This window comes from Coregonus clupeaformis, chromosome 3 (assembly GCF_020615455.1).
Source record: "Coregonus clupeaformis isolate EN_2021a chromosome 3, ASM2061545v1, whole genome shotgun sequence".
NCBI classification, from domain to species: domain Eukaryota; kingdom Metazoa; phylum Chordata; class Actinopteri; order Salmoniformes; family Salmonidae; genus Coregonus; species Coregonus clupeaformis.
In genome coordinates this window covers 12309588-12329141 of record NC_059194.1, presented here as the reverse complement: position 1 = coordinate 12329141, position 19554 = coordinate 12309588, and the positions used below count along the sequence as shown (strand labels likewise).

The following is a 19554-nucleotide window of genomic DNA, read 5'->3' as shown; positions in this document are numbered from 1 at the left end:
TGGGGGTACCGACGCTCCCGAAGCAGGTTATCCAGATGGATGGCCATCGCGATGATAGGTTGTCGTCTCGGCACGCCAACTCCGTCTGGACCTCTTTGCGCAATCCTCCTCTGAATAGGGTGCGGAGCACCAGCTAATTCCATCTGCTGGATGCTGCCACTGTCTGAAAGGTGAGCGCGTACTCCGCCGCGGTCTGGCTATCCTGCCATAGTTGGAGTAGGCGCTCACCCTTCTCTGCTCTCTGGTGGATGGTCAAAGACCCCATCTGAACAGAGCCATGAATTCTTCATAGGAACCCAGCTCCTCCTCTCTCCCAGACGGCCGTGGCCCACTCCAACGCCCTTCTGGTCAGCAGAGAAATAACCATGGCAGCCTTAGACCTCTCAGTGGTGGGGGCTCCCATCTGATGAGCGAAATAGAGGGAGCACTGGAGTAGGAAGCCAAAGGCATTTCGATGGAGTCCTGTCATATTTGTCTGGGAGGGACAATCGGGAATTGGGAAGTAATGAAGGTAGTAATGAAGTCCAGGTGTGACTGATGATAGGGTGCAGGTGTGCGTAATGGTGGTTACCAGGTGTGCGTAAAGATGGGTTGCCAGGACCGGTGGTTAGTAGACCGGTGGCATCGAGTGCCGGGGTGGGAGAGCGGGAGTAGACGTAACAACACACTTGTCTCCGGAGTTTAAAGGCAACATTGTTGCACTGCTTTTACAATATCAGGGTTTATTCTCAGCTGTACTAACCCAGACAAATGTACTAAAGCATGACATTGACATTGGGGACTCGGCCCCGATCCAACAACATGCCTATCGACTGAACCCTGAAAAGAGAGAGTAGCTCCGCAGTGAGGTGGTAACTTTCCTCACGAGAGGAAAGTTACTACGGATATTGCAGGAGTTTCCCCTGGAAATCAGACATGTCCATGGTAAGGACAACTTGGTTGCTGATTGTCTTTCAAGGGTGGGCAGTCAATAAGTTGTGTTTAGTCAGTGTGTAGCCCTGGCTCACAATTTATTGTGACTGTAGGTTTTTGCCATTTTGGAGATTAGTTTTGTTTTGGTTGGGCTTGGTCCAAGGGGACGAGAGTTATAGAAGCGTGCTTGAGTTTTTCACTTGGCAACTAAAGAAAAAAATTAGAAAAAATTAGAAAAAAATAAAAAGATTGTAAAAAATAAAGACCTGGACGACTTGCCTTAATAGAAGGAACCATGAATTCTGCTCTGTATCAGAGAATTCTACAGGAGAATGTCAGACCATCCGTCTGTGAGCTGAAGCTGAAGCGCAGCTGGGTCATGCAGCAAGACAATGATCCAAAACACACAATCAAGTCTACATGAAAATTGCTAAAAAGCAACAAATTGGAGACCTAATCCCAATTGAGATGTTGTGGCAGGACTTGAAACGAGCAGTTAATACTTGAAAACCCACACGTCACTGAGTTAAAGCAGTTCTGCATGGAAGAGTGGGCCAAAATTCCTCCACAGCGACGTGAGAGACTGATCAACAACTACAGGAAGCATTTGGTTGGAGTCATTGCAGCTAAAGGTGGCACAACCAGTTATTGAGTGTAAGGGGGCAATTACTTTTTCACACAGGGGAATTGGGTGTTGCATAACTTTGTTTATGAAATAAATATGTAATTGTTGTGTTATTTGTTCACTTATGTTCCCTTTATCTAATATTAGGTTTTGGTTGAAGATCTGATAACATTCAGTATCACAAATATGCAAAAGTAGAGAAAATTAGAAATGCACTGTATGTGTATATGTATATGTATGTGTATGTATATACAGCTCTGGAAGAAATTAAGAGACCACTGCACATTTTTCTTAAATCAGCATCTCTACATGTATGACAGCCATTCCATTCCAGTGTCTGTTGAATTCCAACACAGGCACACCTCATTCTACTGAATTAGGTACTGATTAGGTGATCACCTGAACCAAATCTTATTTAACGAGGAAAAGTATAAAAAACACTGCTGCGGTCATCACTATCCTCTTGCAATAGGACCAGCTGGATGGCAAAAACAGTGCTAATAGTACCTCAAAAGTAATATGAATCAAAAAATAACTATTGACCATGCCAAATGAGTTGAAGAGGAAAGTTTTGAGTGAGGAAAAGAAGGGTTCAATTCTGGCTTTACTGGCAGAGGGATACAGTGAGCGTCAGGTTGCTTCCATCCTTAAAATTTCAATGCAGCAGACATTGGGGACAACAAAGCTACAGACCGGCAGAGGGTGAAAACGACTCTCTACTGACCGGGATGACCACCAACTCATTCGAATGTCACTCAACAACCGTAGGATGACATCAAGTGACCTACAAAAAGAATGGCAAACGCAGCTGGGGTGAAGTGCACGGCGAGGACAGTTCGAAACATGCTCCTAGGGGCAGGGCTGAAGTCGTGCAAAGCTAGAAAAAAGCCCTTCATCAATGAGAAGCAAAGAAGAGCCAGGCTGAGGTTTGCAAAAGACCATAAGGATTGGACCGTAGAGGACTGGAGTAAGGTCATCTTCTCTGATGAGTCCAATTTTCAGCTTTGCCCAACACCTGGTCGTCTAGTGGTTAGACGGAGACCTGGAGAGGCCTACAAGTCACAGTGTCTCGCACCCACTGTGAAATATGGTGGAGGATCGGTGATGATCTGGGGGTGCTTCAGCAAGGCTGGAATCGGGCAGATTTGTCTTCGTGAAGGACGCATGAATCAAGCCATGTACAAGGTTGTCCTGGAAGAAAACTGCTTCCTTTTGCTCTGACATTGTTCCCCAACTCTGAGGATTGTTTTTTCCAGCAGGACAATGCGCCATGCCACACAGCCAGGTCAATCAAGGTGTGGATGGAGGACCACCAGATCAAGACCCTGTCATGGCCAGCCCAATCTCCAGACCTGAACCCCATTGAAAACTTCTGGAGTGTGATCAAGAGGAAGATGGATGGTCACAAGCCATCAAACAAAGCCGAGCTGCTTTAATTTTTGCGCCAGGAGTGGCATAAAGTCACCCAACATCAATGTGAAAGACTGGTGGAGAGCATGCCAAGACGCATTAAAGCTGTGATTGAAAATCAGGGTTATTCCCCCAAATATTGATTTCTGAACTCTTCCTAAGTTAAAACATTAGTATTGTGTTGTTTAAAAATGAACATGAACTTATTTTCTTTGCATTATTCGAGGTCTGACAACACTGCATATTTGTTGTTATTTTGACCAGTTGTCATTTTCTGCAAATAAATGCTCTAAATGACAATATTTTTATTTGGAATTTGGGAGAAATGTTGTCAGTAGTTTATAGAATAAAACAAAAATGTTATTTTTACCCAAACACATACCTATAAATAGTAAAACCAGAGAAACTGATAATTTTGTAGTGGTCTCTTAATTTTTTCCAGAGCTGTGTATATGTATATATATATATATATATTTTTTTAAGTGTGTGTTTTGTCTAATATTTAATTGTTGACAGCCAGTAGACACCATGTTTATATAGGTTGTTGTCAGTGAATCTTTGTTAGTTCCCCTTTCTGTTTGAGCGACACATTTTGATGGGGAACGTAACAAAATGCATGTTCAAATTATTTCATAGCTTCAGTGCATCAAGGCAACTGATCAATCAATATGGTTCGTAAGGAGAAAATACTGTCAAAATGACATGTTGCTGGCTGTGAATGTACATTACTCACTCACCTAATGTAAAAGGAATGACAACGCAAGGCTTCACAGGCGTCAATGTCTGTTTCGTGGCATCTAAAGATGAGCTAGGGAATGTTCAATGCCTTTAACATGGCATGTGTGACCCACTCCTGCAAATGAAAAGGTCTCAGCCATTAGAAATAGACACTTTGGCTGGATCAGTCCCTAAAGACTGCCTTGCTTGGCCAGCTTGAGGTGTAGTTACCGTCCGTCACCTGATACTGGTGGCCCTTCCTCATTTATTTCCTCAAATTTGTCAATCGGGAGATCTAAAAATGATGTAACTTATAATGAGAGAGCAGCATCAGCACCTGCCTGGAATCCTAATTGTGACTTGTGAGCGAGCCTTAACAGAAACTGTTCATTTCCATTTTATCATGATAGATTTAATAGTCATCACTCTATGCACCGTCATGCCATTTTCAAGGAAGCCTTCCAGCCGATATTCAGATCACATTATAGATTTTAATGAATTATGGCAAGACAAAAGATAATTTAAAAATGGATAATTGCAATATGCTGGGTCATGGTCATGCTCATTAATTTACAACAATGCACACACTCTCTCTCCTTCTCTCTCTCTCTCTCTCCCCATCTCTCGCTCATCGTTTCAACGCGCATATATTTCATTATGAGGTATTTGATGGTCATTTTGAGGAGTGTGTTATCGAAGATGACTTCCTCTCTCATACACTCAGGAATAACAAGGAAACAAAGTGGAGAACATTTAATAGTTTAATAATAAGCTGCTGTATACATTCAGTGATTATTCAGATGTTCATGTTGCCAGAAGCCATGGGTGAGACAAGCAAAAACATTGAGCTACAAGATCTATTTCATTGTATGCAATTTTGTCATTTTTCCATTCACAATCTTCCATGTTGTACATAGTTTAACTGTAAAGCAACTGAACTTCGAAGACCTTCATTTCCTTTAAACATACGATTCCACCAAATCTGTTTGTCTTGCTGTTCTTAAATATATTTTCAGACTCAATTCAAAGGAGATGGTACATGATGGCACAGCAGTTGAGCAAAGCTAGTCTGCATTCTTTCATCCTTAGTCTCTTACTTGAAGTGTCGACAGGGCCTATTCTCTGGTTTATATCACTAAGAACAGTTCTGAGGTGAGGAACTAATGGGGAACCTTAGTCCAAAAACAGACACACAGAAATAGGTGGAATTATCTCACTAGCTTAAAAAACTAGCTTAACCATCTTCTTATTACTTAAATATTAAGATTAAGCAATCTTTACGGTTTTGTTTGCTTATTTTTTGGTTTCTTTTGCTATCTCACTCTAAGCTCATTGAACTGACACACTACTATTGGTGCTGAAATAGCTTCTTTTTTATTTTATTTTTTACATTTTCTATTTGTCCACACAGAAACTTGATGGCACAAGAACTGACCAATAAGAAACTCTTTACAACAAGGTAGACTGCAAGTCAACAGTTGCCAGGGGTAACACAGTAAACAAAAACAAAAATTAAATTTCATTTTGAAAAAATAATAATAACCATAATCAATAAAAAAAAAAAGCAAAATAAACAAAGCCAGTTAATTTCAAGTATAACTTACTGATAAAATAACTACACAGCATTAAATATTCTCATTATACATTTTTAAATTATTTATAAAATATATTTTGGCATATGTTTTTTTGTTTTTGTGTTTGTGTAACAACGCTACTGTAGCTTCAGTTGAACACCACTGTTTATTTGTAATTTTTTAAAACGCTTGAAACAAAACATTAAAGGGATTGTCACATAACAACAGGTTATTAAAAATGATAATAGTAAACCCTATACAGAGTTTCACATAGCAAGACGTGAGTGACGATCCCTTCTATCCTAGCCTCATAGTCAAAAGTCAGAAAAAGTACAAGACCAGAGCACACGTTTCTAATTGTGCTCCACTGGCTACAATCAAGAATGGGCACAGGAGATTTCAAAAGCAATAAGTATTTTTTTCTCTAGCTCGGTCGAAAGTCTGACCCACTTCCCAGTGTTGGGAGTGCCTGGGCAGATAGCAAGAGTTCATTAAGCTCCATCAGTGATAAACCATAAATACTGTGCAGACCTCACAGTCTGGTGACACTGGGATGTCCTCCAGTGGGGTGAGGGGGTGTATACAGAGAATACGGATTCTCTTATCAGACCAAGAAGAAAATGAGACTGAGAATGTCTTCCCTCCCTTCCCTTCTCCGTCTCCACTACTGAGCACTGTTCAAGATGCACATAGAGGCAATGGTTCACAGAAGAAGAATCCTGTGCATGTCTCTCTGTCTGTTGCCGTCTGTCGCACTGTGGGGAGCTTTACAAAGGAAACGACGAGTCAATTTGGCAGCCGAGACAAAGCTGCAAACCAAAGAAGGCAATCTCAGTTAGTGATACAAAAACAGTCAAAAGGCATAAAGTTCTGTACTTTTTTATCCGTCACCGTAGGTGTCAGGTCCACAGAAATCTGAACGGGGGAGAGGCAGAATCCGGCCGAAGGGGCAAGTCACACAGTCAACAGCAACCTGCCTGTCCACTGGCTGCAGAAAACGTACAGAAAAGCAAACAAGAAAAGTACTGCGACTACAACAAAGCCACATCCACGGCCTTCACTTTTCTGGAGGAACACAACACGAAGCTCAGCATTTTCCAGTAACATTCCACACTTTGTCCTTGGTACTACGCTCAAGTTGTCTTTCTTTCTTTCTTTTTTTTTTCTCGGCTTGACTTTCTCCTGCGTACACAGCTATGGCGGAGTATATATATATATACGTGTTTGTTTACACTGTGTGTGTGTGTGTGAGTGTGTGTGTGTGTGTGTGTGAGTAGGCTCCCCCTGATGCCCGTTAAAGCACAATGTCCTTCAGGCGCTTGCTGCTGGGAGACTCCTTCTCAAGATGGCCACTGTCGTGGAGGAGCGTGTTGATCTCCCGGACGGCCGGCTCGCTGTCCTTCCCCTCAGGCTGCCGCAGCATGCTGTGGTTGGCAATGCGCTCGGCGCCACGGCACCTGAGCGTGTTATAGCCGGATGGCACCTTGGCCAGCGGGCTCTTCAGGTGCACAGGGGAAGTGATGGGACTGGCTGCTTCGCGCCCGTTGCCCGCCTCGCGCACGGCGCCGCCGTTGGACTTGGGGCTGCACACCTGTGACTCCATCATTGTCCGCTTGTTGCCCTTTAGCTCGCCCCGCTCTGGGTCCTCTGGGCCGTCCTTGCCGAAGGTGGCAAAAGTCCTTTTGATGGTGCCGGTGCCACAGTCCTCGTAGTGGGGCACATCCACGGTGGTGGCCTCGATGGACAGGGCGATGATGTTGTTACGTGGGTGGCCGTGCTCAGGCGACTTGCCGCGGGCCGGACCGGGCACACGGGGCATCCAGCAGCGGTCCGAATGGCCCAGGATACGACACTCGTCCTGGCAGTGGAAGCCTTCGCTGGGGTCTGCAGAAGGAGGGAAGAAGGCAGAGGGAGAAAGAAAAGGGAATTGTTAGATTTGTCTGTTGAACTGGCCTATTTTCCAGCACTTTAACACATTGGCACTTTGCTTTCATGGATTTCACCACGGTTTGTTTCTGGTCCTTTCATTTTATTTAGCTACATGTCAGAGACTTTTAAAAAATGAAGCAAAGTTTGTTGGAACCCGAACAGCCCCAGTTTGATATTTTCTGTGGGTAATTTCTCTTTCAAGACTACACAAGACTTGCCGTTACTTCCAGACGAATAGAGATCTGCTAGTTTGAGGCACTTCTAATGCGTCAATTTAAAGGACGTATTGTTAAATCAAAGTCCATTTCCAGCTCATGCATAATTGTGATTTCAGTAGCAACACTTGATGAAAGCCAGGGTTTAAACAGTGCAATCAGATATTACCACTAAGAGGCACCAGCTGCGTTGCCATATCGTTGCCTAGTTCATCTAGCTCAGTCTCTGTCATCTGGCGCTGAGTTATAAATATCTAATGATGTTTTAACGCTGACAAAAAGTCTGTATTACTACATATCCTTTGTTGTGTCGGAGGGAAGGGCTTTCAGGACGATTTCTGTATCATTAAAACAACAACAAAAGAGCCAAGCGCTCTTGTCTGGAGCTGAAGAGCTGTCGTCCTCTTCTCTACCTTTGTTATCTAAGCCAGAATTTAGGATTTTTATCCATAGGCCAGTCGAGTGAGTACTTGATGCTGAGGCCTTTGAATCCATACATATTTGATTATTGGCCATCTGGACAGATAACCTTACAAGGGCACATTCAAGATGCCCTCGTGTTCATGAATTCCATCAAATCACACCCACTCACAAAGCAGGCAAAGAATGGCTTTATACTGACATATTGAACACATGTCAAGGGCAAGTTTTGTCATGAGAATCAAAGGATGTCTGTGGATGTAACAATCGCATTCGTGAAAAAACATAACATGAATAATATCTACAGTATACAGTAGCTACCATGTTACAGGCCAAATAGACACAGTCATTTACCTTAACCATTCAGTATGCCACTACGGTGCCTCCGAGTTCTCTCTGTTGGCCTCGGCCTTGTAAAATAAACTGACACGCAGATGTTCAGTGACACATTTCTAAGCCTCCCGATTGGTCCTCGCCTCCTAGGGGCAAGGGGCCCTCCTCCCACAAGAGAGGCCCAAGGTGACAGGAAGGGATTGTGAGAAGGAATTGCCATCGACCCACAGCACGCCACACGTTTAGATCTGGCACTCGCAGCTTGACAGATCACCTAATTAAAATCACTAATTATCTGTTTTCTTCCCCTCTTTTCTGCACTCTGAGGGGCACCTCTGCTTTGGGCGCGCCAATCTATATTTAAAGATTGCGTTCCAGGGACAAGGCTGCCGAAGCTGTCTCCCTCTTAAACTGTGATCTGATGAGACTGACACATGACTGGCTGACTGGCTGACTGGCTGGGTGACTGGCTGACTGGCTGGCTGGGTTCGTGGGCCATTTGAACCATGCTATGGTTGATCTCAGTATAGGATTATGGGGGTTGTTCATGGCCAGGGACACTGGAGCTCAAGAGGCCAAGCAGGCAGCCAGGACCATGGACTGTGCTGAAGGATTACCTTGAGCTTTGCAGTGTGTGTTTGTGTGTGTGTGTGTGCGTGTGTGTGGGTTTGTGTACCCTGACACATATTGGCTGTGTCTGCGTACTCTGGCCACACCCTCCCTCCATCCCTCTCTCCACACACTCCGATGTGGACAGGAGAACATTGTGAAATTAAAAGGAATAGAAAATAAAGCTCTGGATGGACTCTGGTGGCTCAAGTGGCTAAAATGGTGTCTGTAATTACCAGGGCCTGTGAACACACTCAAGTCCACATCTGAAAGGGGCTTTTCATCCCCAAAAGTCAATGTTATCCCCATGGCAACAAGGGGTTGAGCTTTACCATTATTCATACTGCTCACGGCAGAGACTGGTTATAGAACACCTGGCGTCAAGAGAATGCTTATAGAACACCTGGCATCAAGAGACTGCTTACAGAACACCTGGCATATTGCACAATCGCAATCTCCCCTTCAAAACTTCTGCTCTCTTATGACGCTCTTCCTTCTTTTCCAGGGGACTTGGATTGATCAGCATCCTCTGGATCAATACAGGTTCCTTTCAATAGATTTGAAACATTTTTTTCCCGCAGCCTGATTGAAAGGTCTCGGGACACAAAGAAGACATATTCAAACTCTATGCTTTATACTGAGCCGTCCATGCAACAGCAGTGAATAAACCCTTTCCCACCCCCTTCCTTTAGGGGATCTCCGGAGAGAGAGCGGTTCTGTTGTAACTAACATCGTTCTGAAAGCCTGAGCACCATTAACAGAATGTTCACATCCTGCCTCCGCTTAGAGGCTCACCACGTAAGCAGATGTCGTTGTCAAAGGTCCCCTAGAAGACGACAGAACAACATTGAAAATAAAGAGAAAGAAAGAAGAACGACAGGCCACCGGTCGACCCCCTGACCCCTGACAAAGCCGAATCTCTTGCAGAGAAAAATCGAAAGAAGCTAAATCTAATGCTCACAAACAAAGCAATTAAAAGCTCTTTATAGCTCTGTCGAGGTCTGAAACACCACAAGCCAAGAGGACGAGCAAGAAGGAGGCACCCTCCTGCTGTGGATGCCTATTGAAAGTCATCAGGAAAATAAGCTTGCTAATCAGTTACGGGAAAAATACTTAAAGTACAGAGCGGTTCTATATCAGTAGGAACATTTCCTATCTAGGATTTAATACCTATTAATTACTGAGGGCACTCGGTCGGGAGCCGGAAGCTCGCCTGTGTTTTTCAGTCATTCCAGATTTGAAATATAAATTGAGTTAAATGGAGAGAAGGGGAAAATATAAAAATCACAAGGATCCAAGTCCCTCAGCACCGCTGACAAATCGGAAATGTTGTGCTTTTAATTCCGAATTGGGAGTTCAAAAGAATACCAAAGGCATTGGGGAGCACTTTAAATATGTATGCCATTATGCACACGTCGCACAGTGTTGCCACTTCAAATTCAAAAGCTGTAATTTCCTGGTATATATCGTCCGTGTTTTACCTGGAATAACATCAGTTTACATCAGCATGAAGAAGAGAGCCCACCTGTTCTCCCTTCGTTCCAGCTTCCTCGCCTATATTCATGCGCTAGGAGCCCCCTTCCTCTTTCACGGGAAGTAGTCACAACCTATGGTCATGACAGATAGGAAGTCATCGGGTGGCTCTATGAGCCTTGCACAGCCATCCCTCAGTTGACCGTTGCAAGTGGGCCTTTAACGATCCTCCCTAGTCGCACACCTGAAGGGGCTATTTGTTTGTGGCTAATGTAGCAAAAGTGAGAGAATCAGCTGAATCGGCGAACAGCTAAGGATGAAATCTTCTAACAGTGAACACATAAGGGAAGTATTTTTATCATATGGAGAAAAGACTCTCCCCTCAAAACTTGTCCTGTTTGGCAGGGTAATGTGGTCTCACTTGGAAAACAAACACTGTTTTCCCTCCAAAAAGTTCAACAAGAGAACCTCCAGGCTCAAAACAGTGATGTAATCCTACAAAATGAGGGGGAGGAAGGCAGAGTAACTAACTAGAAAGCCAGTGGTGACTTGATGCAAACCCAGATTCTGGAGACTACGCAGTTTCTATTGGAGGGCTTAATTGCGGCCATACGGCTGTGAGATCCTCTGTATGACACCATTCAGTCAGTTTGGGTTTGCTGAACGATGAGCCCTAAAAGAATTTAGAGCATAAGAGTCTATAAAAAGTAGTATTAGAAAAAGGTGGATGAGGATAAATGCTTAAAGATAATTGGATATACTAATAGTCTCCCTATGGGTAGGACCACTTTATTCCACTTTATTTAGCAATGATTAGAGCAATTTATAATGATTTACGATAGCCCAATAATACCGTAGCAACACACTGCTGACCCAAAATAAAGGAAATCGTCAGACGATATCATGTCAAACTCATCATTTGGGGATATTTTCAACTTTTCATTTATTTCGCCCTCAAAAAGCTTTACGTTTCTACTGTCAGTATGTGGTCGTTGTTTCACCCCCCTGCCATCTTTGATATTGCTGTCTGTGTCCAATCACTGAAACAATGTATTTGATGGTTGTCTGTGCGAGAGGACAAAATAATCGGCTCTGGGAGAGCAAAAGAGCAAACCGCCAAGGCTGACATTTTGTTTTGTCTCTTTCACTTCGCTGCATGAGTGGTGCTGGTTGTGGCTGACTGGTATGAAATGAGAATGAAATGAACAGAGCAGTTATCCAGCCGCTGACCCCTTTAAGGACAAGTCTGGTGGCGGGCCGCCTCTCCTCCTCCATGTCTGTCTGTCTGTCTGAGTGACATTACTCCTCATGCACCACAAACAAAGCCCTTGCGTTTCAGCACTCGAGGTGCCAGTCCCTATCTGTGACAGTGGAATTACTGTTTTCTAATTGCTCTCCATATTAATTTTCCATTCTACCAGCCACACACTAAATTATCAAGATTACATCTAAATTGTCGCCGCAGCCTCTCAACGCTCAAATGCTAAAGCTCCCTCAGCAGACAAATTAGAGAGAGGAATTTCAGAAACAGGGAACTAGTGGAATTGAGTGTCTGTGTGGTTGGTTGGTGCTGCAGCTAAGATGAATTCTCAGGCAACCTTGGACTATGCTGAAAACCTTAGGCACCAAACGGAAGAAAACTGACTTGTCCATTAAGAAATGATGATTTTCATTTTCCATTTGCAAATTGTTTTAAACCCTGTACCCCAATGAACACAACCCTGATTAACTTGGCCATGGCTTACCTAGACACAGTGGGTCAGGGCCTTTACAGGCTTGTCTGCTTTAGCTAGTGCTAGGACTAACACTATCTGGCCTGCTTTAGCTAGTGCTAGGGCTAACGCTATTTGTTCTGCTTTATCTAGTGCTAGAGCTAACTCTATCTGGTCTGCTTTAGCTAGTGCTAGGGCTAACACTATTTGCCATCCTATAACTGGGCTTGAGCGGGGCATGCCAGTGAGGCAGCCTCCCACTACTACCCACCAGGGAGTCCAAGCGCTGCTGTCATCCCAGCCAGCCAATTCAGTCTGCCGGTGCCATTAATCAGCCGCAAGCCCTGGCTCCTGCAGGAGCGCAAGATGGAGTGTGATGGTCTTGTTTTTACAAACAGTGGAGGGGCACCCTTTCCGCGCCGCACAAGCCCATCATTCTCCCAGCACCTTCATAGCAGCCGAGACCTTTCCCTCTTCTCCCTCCACCGCCTCCTCTCACACCACTGCCTCCACACTCTCCTCTCCCTCTTCTCCCTCCCCTGCCTCCTCTCCCTCTTCTACCTCCCCTGCCTCCTCTCCCTCCTCTCCCTCCTCTCCCTAAACTGCCTCCTTTCCCTCTTCTCCCTCCACCGCCTCCTCTCCCTCCACTGCATCCTCTCCCTCCTCTCCTACTCTCCCTCTTCCGCCTCCTCTCCCTTCTCCCTCTCCTCTCCCTCCACTTCCTCCTCTCCCTCCTCTGCCTCCTCTCCCTCCTCTGCTTCCTCTCCCTCCTCTCTCTCTACTTCCTCCTCTCCCTCTTCTCCCTCCACTGTCTCCTCTCCCTCTTCTCCCTCACTGCCTCCTCTCCCTCTTCTGCCTCCTCTCCCTCTTCTCCCTCCTCTCCCTCTTCTCCCTCTTCTCCCTCCACTGCCTCCTCTCCCTCCTCTCCCTCCACTGCCTCCTCTCCCTATTCTCCCTCCTCTCCCTCTTCTATCTCCTCTCCCTCATCTCCCTCCACTCCCTCCTCTCCCTCCTCTTCCTCTTCTCCCTCTTCTCCCTCCACTGCCTCCTTTCCCTCCACTGCCACCTCTCCCTCTTCTCCCTCTACTGCCTCCTCTCCCTCCTCTGTCTCCTCTCCCTCTTCTCCCTCTTCTCCCTATTCTCCCTCCACTGCCTCTTCTCCCTCTCCTCCCTCTTCTCCCTCTTCTCCCTCCACTGCCTCCTTTCCCTCCACTGCCACCTCTCCCTCTTCTCCCTCCACTGCCTCCTCTCCCTCCTCTGTCTCCTCTCCCTCTTCTCCCTCTTCTCCCTCTTCTCCCTCCTCTCACTCCTCTCCCTCTTCTCCCACTTCTCCCTCCACTGCCTCCTCTCCCTCTTCTGCCTCCTCTCCCTCTTCTGCCTCCTCTCCCTCTTCTCCCTCCTCTCCCTCTTCTCCCTCTTCTGCCTCCTCTCCCTAATCTCCCTCCACTGCCTCATACCCTTCTTCTCCCTCCTCTCCCTCTTCTCCCTCCACTGCCTCTTCTCCCTCCTCTCCCTCTTCTCCCTCCACTGCCTCCTATTCCTCCTCTCCCTCCACTGCCTCCTCTCCCTCTTCTCCCTCCACTGCCTCCTCTCCCTCTTCTCCCTCCACTGTCTCCACTGCCTCCTCTCCCTCTTCTCCCTCTTCTCCCTCTTCTCCCTCTTCTCCCTCCACTGCCTCCTCTCCCTCTTCTCCCTCCACTGCCTCCACTGCCTCTTCTCCCTCGCCTCCCTCTTCTCCCTCTTCTCCCTCCACTGCCTCCTTTCCCTCCACTGCCACCTCTCCCTCTTCTCCCTCCACTGCCTCCCCTCCCTCCTTTGTCTCCTCTCCCTCTTCTCCCTCTTCTCCCTCTTCTCCCTCCTCTCACTCCACTCCCTCTTCTCCCACTTCTCCCTCCACTGCCTACTCTCCCTCTTCCGCCTCCTCTCCCTCTTCTTCCTCCTCTCCCTCTTCTCCCTCTTCTGCCTCCTCTCCCTAATCTCCCTCCACTGCCTCATACCCTTCTTCTCCCTCCTCTCCCTCTTCTCCCTCCACTGCCTCTTCTCCCTCCTCTCCCTCCTCTCCCTCTTCTCCCTCCACTGCCTCCTATTCCTCCTCTCCCTCCACTGCCTCCTCTCCCTCTTCTCCCTCCACTGCCTCCTCTCCCTCTTCTCCCTCCACTGTCTCCACTGCCTCCTCTCCCTCTTCTCCCTCTTCTCCCTCTTCTCCCTCCACTGCCTCCTCTCCCTCTTCTCCCTCCACTGCCTCCACTGCCTCTTCTCCCTCTCCTCCCTCTTCTCCCTCTTCTCCCTCCACTGCCTCCTTTCCCTCCACTGCCACCTCTCCCTCTTCTCCCTCCACTGCCTCCTCTCCCTCCTCTGTCTCCTCTCCCTCTTCTCCCTCTTCTCCCTATTCTCCCTCCACTGCCTCTTCTTCCTCTTCTCCCTCTTCTCCCTCTTCTGCCTCCTCTCCCTCTTCTCCCTCTTCTGCCGCCTCTCCCTAATCTCCCTCCACTGCCTCATACCCTTCTTCTCCCTCCTCTCCCTCTTCTCCCTCCACTGCCTCTTTTCCCTCCTCTCCCTCCTCTCCCTCCTTTCCCTCTTCTCCCTCCACTGCCTCCTATTCCTCATCTCCCTCCACCGCCTCCTCTTCCTCTTCTCCCTCCACTGCCTCCTCTCCCTCTTCTCCCTCCACTGCCTCCACTGCCTCCTCTCCCTCTTCTCCCTCCTCTCCCTCTTCTCCCTCTTCTCCCTCCACTGCCTCCTCTCCCGCCTCTCCCTCTTCTCCCTCCTCTCCCTCCTCTCCCTCTTCTCCCTCCACTGCCTCCTCTCCCTCTTCTCCCTCCACTGCCTCCACTGCCTCCTCTCGCTCTTCTCCCTCCTCTCCCTCTTCTCCCTCTTCTCCCTCCACTGCCTCCTCTCTCTCCTCTCTCCCCTCTCTCTCCTCTCCCTCCTCTCCCTCCTCTCCCTCCTCTCCCTCTTCTCCCTCTTCTCCCTCTTCTCCCTCCTCTCACTCCTCTCCCTCTTCTCCCACTTCTACCTCCACTGCCTCCTCTCCCTCTTCCGCCTCCTCTCCCTCTTCTTCCTCATCTCCCTCTTCTGCCTCCTCTCCCTCTTCTCCCTCTTCAGCCTCCTCTCCCTAATCTCCCTCCACTGCCTCCTACCCTTCTTCTCCCTCCTCTCCCTCTTCTCCCTCCACTGCCTCTTCTCCCTCCTCTCCCTCCTCTCCCTCCTTTCCCTCTTCTCCCTCCACTGCCTCCTATTCCTCCTCTCCCTCCACTGCCTCCTCTCCTCTTCTCCCTCCACTTCCTCCTCTCCCTCTTCTCCCTCCACTGCCTCCACTGCCTCCTCTCCCTCTTCTCCCTCCTCTCCCTCTTCTCCCTCTTCTCCCTCCACTGCCTCCTCTCCCGCCTCTCCCTCCTCTCCCTCCTCTCCCGCCTCTCCCTCTTCTCCCTCCTCTCCCTCCTCTTCCTCCTCTCCCTCTTCTCCCTCCACTGCCTCCTCTCCCTCTTCTCCCTCCACTGCCTCCACTGCCTCCTCTCGCTCTTCTCCCTCCTCTCCCTCTTCTCCCTCTTCTCCCTCCACTGCCTCCTCTCTCTCCTCTCTCCCCTCTCCCTCCTCTCCCTCCTCTCCCTCCTCTCCCTCCTCTCCCTCTTCTCCCTCTTCTCCCTCTTCTCCCTCCTCTCACTCCTCTCCCTCTTCTCCCACTTCTCCCTCCACTGCCTCCTCTCCCTCTTCCGCCTCCTCTCCCTCTTCTTCCTCATCTCCCTCTTCTGCCTCCTTTCCCTCTTCTCCCTCTTCAGCCTCCTCTCCCTAATCTCCCTCCACTGCCTCCTACCCTTCTTCTCCCTCCTCTCCCTCTTCTCCCTCCACTGCCTCTTCTCCCTCCTCTCCCTCCTCTCCCTCCTTTCCCTCTTCTCCCTCCACTGCCTCCTATTCCTCCTCTCCCTCCACTGCCTCCTCTCCCTCCTCTCCCTCAACTTCCTCCTCTCCCTCTTCTCCCTCCTCTCCCTCTTCTTTCTCCTCTCCTTCATCTCCCTCCACTCCCTCCTCTCCCTCCTCTCCCTCTTCTCACTCTTCTCCCTCCACTGCCTCCTTTCCCTCCACTGCCACCTCTCCCTCTTCTCCCTCTACTGCCTCCTCTCCCTCCTCTGTCTCCTCTCCCTCTTCTCCCTCTTCTCCCTATTCTCCCTCCACTGCCTCTTCTCCCTCTCCTCCCTCTTCTCCCTCTTCTCCCTCCACTGCCTCATTTCCCTCCACTGCCACCTCTCCCTCTTCTCCCTCCACTGCCTCCTCTCCCTCCTCTGTCTCCTCTCCCTCTTCTCCCTCTTCTCCCTCTTCTCCCTCCACTGCCTTTTCTCCCTCTTCTCCCTCTTCTCCCTCCTCTCCCTCTTCTCCCACTTCTCCCTCCACTGCCTCCTCTCCCTCTTCCGCCTCCTCTCCCTCTTCTGCCTCCTCTCCCTCTTCTCCCTCCTCTCCCTCTTCTCCCTCTTCTGCCTCCTCTCCCTAATCTCCCTCCACTGCCTCCTACCCTTCTTCTCCCTCCTCTCCCTCTTCTCCCTCCACTCCCTCTTCTCCCTCCTCTCCCTCCTTTCCCTCTTCTCCCTCCACTGCCTCCTATTCCTCCTCTCCCTCCACTGCCTCCTCTCCCTCTTCTCCCTCCACTTCCTCCTCTCCCTCTTCTCCCTCCACTGCCTCCACTGCCTCCTCTCCCTCTTCTCCCTCCTCTCCCTCTTCTCCCTCCTCTCCCTCCTCTCCCTCCTTTCCCTCTTCTCCCTCCACTGCCTCCTATGTCTCCTCTCCCTCCACTGCCTCCTCTCCTCTTCTCCCTCCACTGCCTCCTCTCCCTCTTCTCCCTCCACTGCCTCCACTGCCTCCTCTCCCTCTTTTCCCTCCTCTCCCTCTTCTCCCTCTTCTCCCTCCACTGCCTCCTCTCCCGCCTCTCCCTCCTCTCCCTCCTCTCCCTCTTCTCCCTATTCTCCCTCCACTGCCTCTTCTCCCTCTTCTCCCTCTTCTCCCTCTTCTCCCTCCTCTCACTCCTCTCCCTCTTCTCCCACTTCTCCCTCCACTGCCTCCTCTCCCTCTTCCGCTTCCTCTCCCTCTTCTGCCTCCTCTCCCTCTTCTGCCTCCTCTCCCTCTTCTCCCTCTTCCGCCTCCTCTCCCTAATCTCCCTCCACTGCCTCCTACCCTTCTTCTCCCTCCTCTCCCTCTTCTCCCTCCACTGCCTCTTCTCCCTCCTCTCCCTCCTCTCCCTCCTTTCCCTCTTCTCCCTCCACTGCCTCCTATGCCTCCTCTCCCTCCACTGCCTCCTCTCCTCTTCTCCCTCCACTGCCTCCTCTCCCTCTTCTCCCTCCACTGCCTCCACTGCCTCCTCTCCCTCTTTTCCCTCCTCTCCCTCTTCTCCCTCTTCTCCCTCCACTGCCTCCTCTCCCGCCTCTCCCTCCTCTCCCTCCTCTCCTCCTCTCCCTCTTCTCCCTCCTCTCCCTCTTCTCCCTCTTCTCCCCCCACTGCCTCCTCTCCCTCCTCTCCCTCCTCTCCCTCTTCTCCCTCCACTCTCCTCTCCCTCTTCTCCCTCCTCTCATCTCCTCTCCCTCTTCTGCCTCTTCTGCCTCTTCTGCCTCCACTGCCTCCTCTCTCTCCTCTCTCTCCTCTCCCTCCTCTCCCTCCTCTCCCTCTTCTCCCTCCACTGCCTCTTCTCCCTCCACTGCCTCCTCTGCCTCTTCTCCCTCCTCTCCCTCCACTCCTTCCACTGCCTCATCTCCCTCCACTGCCTCATCTCCCTCCTCTCCCTCTGCTCCCTCCACTGCCTCCGCCTCCCAACAGCATCTGGTTCACTCTACTCCCCCCTCCTCCTCCTCCTCCCATTCATGAGTCCATCCCTCCTCCCCATGCTCTGTTCCCCCTCCTTCGTCACTCCTCCTTCTTTTTTTTTCTTTTTTTAAAATCTTTTTTTTTTCCTTCCTCTCGTCTCTTGTCTTCTCTCTTGTCTCACATACAGCACATTGCTTTTATTAAATCTACCTTTCTTCCCCAAAATATCTCTATTTTTTTGTTATCTGTATCTGACCCCTCCAGACTTCCTCCTCTCTTCCTCTCATCCATCAGTCAGATTATTAATTATGGAGGAAATTAGAGTCGCTGGGAAGCCATGTTAAGACTGTCGTACGGATGGGGAGCCATGAGTGCGGGGTTTTATGCAGCCCTAGCTGGTTCCATTTTGGAGCGTTAGTACCAGTCAATTTATCAGGGAAGTGATTTGCTACCTAGTCTGCCGAGCGGACGGGTGAGTGTGTCTGACAGGCCAGTCTCTTCCGTGAAGGCCCCGGGTGCGGCTTGTCGGCGGCTAACACAAACTGACAGGTTAACTTATATTTCCGGTCAACACCACCAACCACCATCACCGCCGCCTGTTTCTTTTACAAGTAGTGCTTTCATTAATTATTTTAAAAACCACACGGTAAATCATGCCAAATTCCAGAAGAGCATTTTTCCTCCACCCTCCAACCATCCCCTGCCTCCTCTTTCCCCTCCTTTCTCCATTCTCCCCCTCCTTTTCATTCTGCTACCCCATCAACCCCCAGCATGTGTGCATTTCATCGCAGGTTCCCCCTGTTTTAAAGAATGAATCTTCAAACCGGTGTTGACAAACAATGCAGTGGCTTCTAAATTGGTACAAACAGCATCTGTTTAACAGCTGTGTAACTGCGGCGGGGAGAAGAGAAGAGAGAGGGAGGGGGGAAAAAAGCAAAAGCATTTGCTATGCTGTTTTTATAAATCACTTTGTCATCACTGCCTACTGCACTGTTTTGTTCAAAGGCAGAAGCGGCGAGCCAGTGGACTGCTTGATATAGTGGTAACGACCGCGAGCTCGTTGTCATGATGACATACGCGCGGTGGGCTGGTGGGCCGGTTTCTCCATGCGCCCTGGCTGGCGACTAATTCTATTTTGCTGGGAGGCACCTTTCCACACCCTATCATACAGTGTTTATATATACACTCTTAGAAAAAAAGTGCTATCTAGAACATAAAAGGGTTCTTCGGCTGTCCCCATAGGACAACCCTTTGAAGAAACATTTTGGTTCCAGGTAGAATCCTATTGGGTTCCATGTAGATCCCTTTCCACAGAGGGTTTTACCTGGAACCCAAAAGAGTTCTACCTGGAACCAAAAAGGGTTCTACCTGGAACCAAAAAGGTTTATTCTATGGGGACAGCCAAATAACCCTTTTTTCTAAGAGTGTAGGAGACATAACCATCAATGGCAACTAGAGGTCACAGAAGCCTGTTCAAGAAATGCCATCGCTGGCTCCGGGGCCTTAGCCTTTACTGGGAACGTGGAGTATGGAGATAGAGGGGCAGGTTTCAAAGTGATCATGACTGATCTGGTGTGATGTAGGGTGTAGGCAACTTGGATCAGTACGTTGTAATAATTAATGCGATGGGGGGGTTAATACGTTGCGTCAGCCGCCCAGGGCTCTGATTCGACAACAGCCCATCTCGACTGGATCTTCAACAGGCGTACATGCATGGAGAGTTAAGCTAAGATGAGCTGAGCTGGGCTGAACAGGCCAAACCGGGCTAAAAGGGTAGTGGAGGGCTCCACACACACACACACACACACACACACACACACACACACACACACACACAC

The 19554-nt window shown here is 48.9% G+C and overlaps 1 protein-coding gene across 6 annotated transcripts in view; it reads right to left on the bottom strand.

Moving 5' to 3' along the window:
* Positions 1-4411: 4411 nt before the first annotated feature.
* The window catches only part of LOC121540670 (protocadherin-19-like), a 112187-nt gene continuing 97044 nt past the window's right edge, over positions 4412-19554 (bottom strand). For all 6 annotated transcript variants that reach the window (XM_041849678.2, XM_041849687.2, XM_041849713.2 and 3 more), the window contains exon 5: positions 4412-7122. In XM_041849678.2, the coding sequence (XP_041705612.2) occupies positions 6533-7122 (590 nt within the window). In that variant the 3' untranslated portion in view covers positions 4412-6532. The remainder of the gene's footprint in view (positions 7123-19554) is intronic.